Source organism: Glandiceps talaboti, chromosome 1 (assembly GCF_964340395.1).
Source record: "Glandiceps talaboti chromosome 1, keGlaTala1.1, whole genome shotgun sequence".
Lineage (NCBI taxonomy): Eukaryota > Metazoa > Hemichordata > Enteropneusta > Spengelidae > Glandiceps > Glandiceps talaboti.
This window is the reverse complement of record NC_135549.1, coordinates 5,770,001-5,777,136: the sequence shown is the minus strand read 5'-3', so window position 1 is coordinate 5,777,136 and position 7,136 is coordinate 5,770,001. Positions and strand designations below refer to the sequence as shown.

At 35.5% G+C, this 7,136-nt stretch overlaps 1 protein-coding gene across 1 annotated transcript; it reads left to right on the top strand.

Moving 5' to 3' along the window:
• Positions 1–973: 973 nt before the first annotated feature.
• LOC144433655 (thyrotropin-releasing hormone receptor-like) lies at positions 974–2,008 on the top strand. Its single transcript, XM_078122036.1, has one exon. The coding sequence runs from the start codon at positions 974–976 to the stop codon at positions 2,006–2,008; it is 1,035 nt and encodes a 344-aa protein (XP_077978162.1).
• The last annotated feature ends 5,128 nt before the right edge of the window (positions 2,009–7,136 follow it).

The following is a 7,136-nucleotide window of genomic DNA, read 5'->3' as shown; positions in this document are numbered from 1 at the left end:
AACATTGATCGCTCCACATTATTATCGTGGTATTTAACAGCAGGTAAACTTGGGGCAACATCTTTTACACCACTGCAATTGGTGAGTATGTCACAAATAATAGAATACATATACACCAACATATTTTGTGAAATATCCAGGATTATGCATACCAGTTACGTAGTATTTTAAGCAAAACGTTTGTGATGTACGTGCGCGTGTTAGGTTATCATAGCATAAACTTCAACTATACAATGCATCCCTTTATAATATAGTGCAAAATTATAATAACAAGGTGTGAAATAATGGTTTCCCTTATGTGAACGTGGCATATAGGGATAACTGGTAAAGCTTTGAACGCAAAATTGCGGTTTGCGGACCACGTTTTTACGGCCAATAGGCCGATACTTGTCACTGAAGTAATTAAACCGGTCGTAGCAAAACCAACTTCTCGTCCGTAACTTTTGGATATTTTGTGAAACGATAGGTACGTGCTTTGCTACGGTGGCTGATCGTTTCATGATGATTAAATTGGGTCTCGTTCTACAAAACAACGCTAAAATATATATTTTATCAAACATTGTGCAGTACGAACATATCATTTTTTATCATTTACATATCTCTACATATGTATAAACAAGATATTTAGCTAATAAACTTATGATTAGTTCATGTAGTTGTCAGGTTTAAGTTGTCGAGAGGAAAACAAACCTACTACTCAGGAAGTTAGATTTGTTTGTTTATTGTATTGCTATTTAGACTTCCCAAAACCCAAAAATTCCACTTGTGAGAATGTTTCTCTACAAAATGTTTAGTTCGGAGGCAAGTATCGTTTGATTAAATTTGCGATACATAGAACTATGATGTATATCATTACCATATGGATGTTTGCGAATAAATATTTGTTCAAGATACCAGCAACAAGCAGCACTAAATACAATTTTCTGTTTGTTTCTCATTTCAGTGAGTGGACTTAACAAACACAGATACCACCATGTTTTCCTACACCTATTCTGCCGGGAATACTAGCATCGCGCCAAACTCAGCTGTTAACGATTCGACTTTGCCTCCTCAATCTTTCGTATGTGCTGTTGCTGGCGTACCTTATTTCATCGGAGGAACGATCATTTCTACCTGTGGCATACTGTTAAATCTATCTTTCATTTTCGTGTTCTGTCGGGTACGATACATGAAGACGTTAACTAATAGGTATCTGGTTAATCTCGCCATGTCAGATATGTTACTGTTACTTTCGGTGTTGATGTACTACATCATTCGATTGACGTATGGACAAGTCACTGATTTGATATTTAACTGTGCCTTAACATACCTGCACACCGTTCTACTCTTCGTGTCACTCTGGATGATAACCATCATTAGTATAGAACGTTATATGGGTATCTGTAACCCATTGAAAGCAAGACTTTTCAACACTAAAGGCCGTACTACGAGAGTTATCGCCTGCACCTGGGGTCTTGGGTTGTTATGTTCAACGCCAAAGCTTGTGCAGTGTGCACTAGCAAATACGGACAAAATGCGAGCTACCCAAGCAGAACACACTATTTTCATCATGTATTTCATCATGTTCTTATCATCTATCGTCACGGTCTCCTGCATGTACACACTGACAGTAAAAAACTTCAAAAAATCCATTAAAAAACTTGGTAAGGACCGAAGGACTGCAAAGAAATCAGACGAAACTCAAGTGTTGGTGACATGCATCTGTATTTCGGTTGTGTTCTTTATTTGTACCCTGCCAGCTGCATACAAATATGTTATTCACTTGATATGGCAGACCACGGGTACTTTTTACGGTGGCAATTTCTCGATCTGCATTTACTCCCTCAATAGATGGTTCTTGCTTGTTAACACTTCCATCAACCCATTTATATATACGTTAACAAGCGCTCGCTGTAGAAGAGCTTTCGCCAAAGCGTTTTTATGTTACCGCAAAGAACGCAAAGGTGGCTATCCATATTCATCGTCATATGCTAACAGTGCGACGACTAACATAGGAACTGATGTGTAGAAATCGGCCAACATTTGATTGTTCGGTAAACAAAAACAAAGTAAAGATAAACAGACGAGACTGATGAAATCCTTAGATGGCAAAAATAGCTCTCGGAAATAAAATACGTAAAGCGATACATAGAATTGATGGCACAGTCGAATGTACATCGTTTGGATGATATCAATTGCCATCATTATCTTACGTAATATAATATTTCAGATTTTATTGATACCGAGGAGGGCAAGACTACCTTCTGTATACTATACATGTACTTATATTTACCGTTGTCCGATTGTACATACAGCATATGTGTAGCTATAAACTGTAAAATGTGTATACACGTCGTGTGCATTGAAGGGTTAAACATGTGTGTCATAGCAGGATGAATAACAATCTGTAGACGAGATATTTTTCTCGTCATCACGGAACTTAGCGTGGAAGGCAATTAACTAAACCAGGACGAAATTTGAACTTAGCAGACTGTGATGTATTTATCTATTGTGGGTACATTAACTCCTTGGAGTGTTTTAAACCAATATTTAGTAACTGAATATTTTACCTATCTATGACATAAAGCAATCAGTGAATAATCACTTTCGAGTGAGAAATGTATATATTGCATGTCTGCCACGTAACAGCAGCGTAAGGTCACACTGTTACTGTTATGGTCGACGTCCCCTCACACTCATATTGCTTACGTCGCGGCACATTTGAAATATCATACAAACGATTTGATTTGAGAGTGATATTACAATTGTATCCCAGAGATGCTCATTTACCATTTATTGAAATTTTGTCTGTATTGTATTTTACTTCAAGCTATACAATCTTTGATGAATACAATGCTAGACTGTCATATTCTATTTTGTGGTCGAATGATTCCGATGAACAGGCTATAGGCTTTCAATGATCCGCTATAGACCCCAGCTGTGTTTCTATTTAACTATTATAATACAATATGAATGTAAGACGATATTTTTAAATTTTATGTCCATATGTAAAAAAAAAACACTTCGCATCTCAATAACAAAAGCGTGATTTCAATAAAATGCGTGTGACATACAACTCGCCACCTTTTGAGAATGTGTCATCTGTTAGTAAATCATTCTAAAGCAATGAATACTGTTACTCTGCCGTTTTAAATCTGAACTGTGTATTTCAAAGCAATATACAATACATGCAGCTAAGATCAACAAAATGGTTTATAACAAGGCAACTCTTACACGTGGCAAATTCAGATAAACTAAATTATGGTTAGTTTATAAAGTGTAGGACGATATTTAGATCGTCAAAAGTAGTCGAGTTTAGGTGTGTTTATGTCGTTCAATTCCCGTACGCAATATGCATAATGTAGTTACTTTTGTCAGCTCATCATCTTTCACTTGTTTCAAGTACAACATTTCAAATCAACGTTTTTTATTCATTCATTTGGTGGATACACTCAATAATTTATTCAAATTATATTTCAAATTAAATGGAAGCTTTTTTTGTCATCGGAAAAAATTATGAATGTACACACCTGGTAGAATAATTAAATTCCCTTTTCAGTGAAATCGCCAATAGTACAGTCTGGTTTATTGGAAGACCTCCCTGGATTGCTAGCGTGTGTGTTAATGTCTTACTCTTTCACGAATTCCCACTAGTTTCATGTGTAGCTGGACCGATGCAGAGATACGAGAGATTTTCCTATGTTTTCATTAATGAACACACCTTGCATTATTAAAGATATCTCTGAAGACAAGTCAGAACTCGCTTTTAACAGAAAGTGCGTGTAATAATTCATTATTCAGTAGCGTGAGTTTTGTTTATGCATACAATTAAATACAGGAGGCAGTTCAGTATGACTTGCTAGAAACACCAAATTACAGACTAGTTTGATATAATCTAGACTACGCAATCGTACCACATCGGCACATTGCATTATATCACTCGTATATGAGAGAGAGAGAGAGAGAGAGAGAGAGAGAGAGAGAGAGAGAGAGAGAGAGAGAGAGAGAGAGAGAGAGAGAGAGAGAGAGAGAGAGAGAGAGAGAGAGAGAGAGAGAGAGAGAGAGAGAGAGAGAGACGGACAGACAGACAGACAGACAGACAGACAGACAGACAGACAGGCAGGCAGACAGACAGACAGACAGACAGACAGACAGACAGACAGACAGACAGACAGACAGACAGACAGACAGACAGACAGCGATGGAAGTGCTAGAAATAATCCAATAAGCTAGATAAATAATAATTGTCGATAATGGAACGCTGAATTCCAACTTCGTGTACATTGTCCATGATATGTACAGAGGGACGTCTAATACCTTATCTATTCTATGTAAGGGCGCCGCCATATTTCACTTTTGCATTTAACTTGTCACCTTGTTTTTTACCTGTGTAAATATTGTCATTGGTAAATATGATATGTTGATTTTCTAGATTAGATTATAAGATTAGAAATTTAAAACAGAAATAGGTACTACTGTCATAGGCCAATATTTCGATACTTATCATTTCGGCAATTTGGTCCCCTTGCCTAAATACTTCTAAAATTTAGCTGCATAGAGAAATGGTTTTAATTGTGGCTCTAATCCGACGGTTGACTGACAAGACGACCAGGTGTTGACATATTGTAATCTGCTGTGATTAAAAATAATCTTACTGACTTGTCAACATGAAGATTAATGAAAGCATGGCTGTGGTGTTTGCGATAAGTTGGAACAGCCCGGTAGCATCATCTTTCACTTGTGTCCCATCATATAGAAGACATTGCGACGGTGATTTCATTGGATAATAGTAATAAAAAAACTATATAAGTAATGTAAAAAAAGTGACTTTTCTTGAAAAGGGGGACTTGGTTGAGAATAGGTTACTATCTCAACCTGGTAAGTAAACTGGCGAACCATACATGTCTGCTAAGTTATTCCTTCGTGTTGATATCTTGGGTGATGATATCCCACTTGACATTATATGGCTGGTTCCTTTCCTTCAAATTCCAAACTTGTTTGGATAGCTCTGTGCTGTACTGTAGCTTCTCATGAGTAAATGTGTGTTTGTGGTTTAAAAAATTGCTGTTTAAATGTGTTCTCTGCTAGCCCAAATAACAATCATATAATACCATATAATATCAAGTGGGATATCATCTCCCAAGCGGCTGCTTATACAAGTGAGACGAAACGTTGTAACCTCTGTTTAACTGAGAAACTTTGCATAATCAATGCTGAAGAGAGTATGTTACTGAACAAAAAATCCGAACTGGTCTCGAAATGTCGCCATGAAGGCAAGTACTCGCTCGCCAGCTGTGAAGTAAACCCCCGTAAAGAATAGTTTAGTCCAATCTGTGAAATTACCCATTTCATGAAATCTACCATTTCATGAATTGGGCATATATATATATAACATTTTATCTCACTTATATTTATATATATTTATATATATATATATATTTTGAGGGTAGAAGAAAATCAAGTCGGGTTTTTCGTCTCTACAAGCCTGTTTCGTGAGTAAACCACTCGTCAGGAGATGTTGATGTACTCTCCTGACGAGTGATTTACTCACGAAACAGGCTTGTAGAGACGAAAAACCCGACTTGATTTTCTTCTACCCTCAACATATACTCCGCTCTGCGTGCAGACGTATCGAACACTGTACTACGGACAAATCTTACCACTGACTTCCTATATATATATATATATATATATATATATATATATATATATATATATATATATATATATATATATATATATATATATATATATATATATATATATATATATAACTCGGTGAGTTGTCTGATGATCGCACTATGCGTGAAACTCCGAGTTACAACCAAGAAAGAGTTCCAGTACTACCACAACTATATATATATATCAATCTGCTAAGACAGTGCTCTATACCGCAGTGGCAGAGCGCAATAGTTTTGGTAGTACTGGAACTCTTTCTTGGTTGTAACTCGGACTTTCACGCATAGTGCGATCATTAGACAACTATATATATATATATATATATATATATATATATATATATATATATATATATATATATATATATATATATATATATATATATATATATATATATATGAATGTAAGTGTCTCGCTGGAGAGGACAGTGCTCGATGCAAATATTAGGAGGAGAGCATTTTAGACTTAATTCAAAAAAATAAGGATCTAATAAGTCGTTACTCAGAGTTTCACGCTTCGATCATCGAGCGATCGCAAAGTCGTTACATACACTATGCACTTAATGTTTGTATGTAATGTTAAACCCAATCTGTGAAATTGCCCAATTCATGAAATGGGTAGATAACTTTGCCCAGTTCAAGAAATAGTCAATCGTGTTGCCCAGGGTTATTAAGTGGGTATTGTAAGATATGCACAGTAAATGAAATGAGCATCTTTATAGGACACACTCAAAAGAGAATAAGAATCAAGCAACTTTATTAATATTTATTTCCAAACTCATCATTTCACAATTATTATTTCATTATAATTCAGAGTGGCTTTTGTTTTAATAGAGTTCGATAATCAACACCCCAGTTCAAAACTATTCCCCAAAAATTTAACATGGCCCCTTTTAGATTATAATCTATACTCCCATTTGCATAAGGTTGACTATTTAATGAACTGGGCAAAGTTACATGCACATTTCATGAATTGGGCAATTTCACAGATTGGGTGTAACATATATATATATATATATATATATATATATATATATATATATATATATATATATATATATATATATATATATGGATGTTTCTCCTACTGCATCCATGATATCTTGAAGAGAGTGATATATGTATAATGTAACATATAAGTGTAACTGGTTGGAAGGTTGAAAAAACACCCCTGTTGCCTCTCCCCCTCCCCTATGTACGGAACCTACCGCCACATGGCAAACCACGACCGTTGTCACCATTCACTAGTAGTACAATGATTATGTTATAGTGACATGGGGTTAACAATACATAGCATACAATTATCCAACCTTAAGGATTAATATATACACTGTATACAAATACAATGACAAACATTGTGTAAATGATATGTCGAACGTTTTTAGCAAAAGAAAATACTAACTGATAAAGGGAACAATATACTCTAAATATTGATGATATACTGTGTTAGTGACAGCTTCTTTGGGTTTGTTTCACTTC

Excerpts from the sequence above, each read along its gene's own strand:
- LOC144433655 (XM_078122036.1), top strand. The coding sequence starts at position 974 with ATGTTTTCCTACACCTATTCTGCCGGGAATACTAGCATCGCGCCAAAC.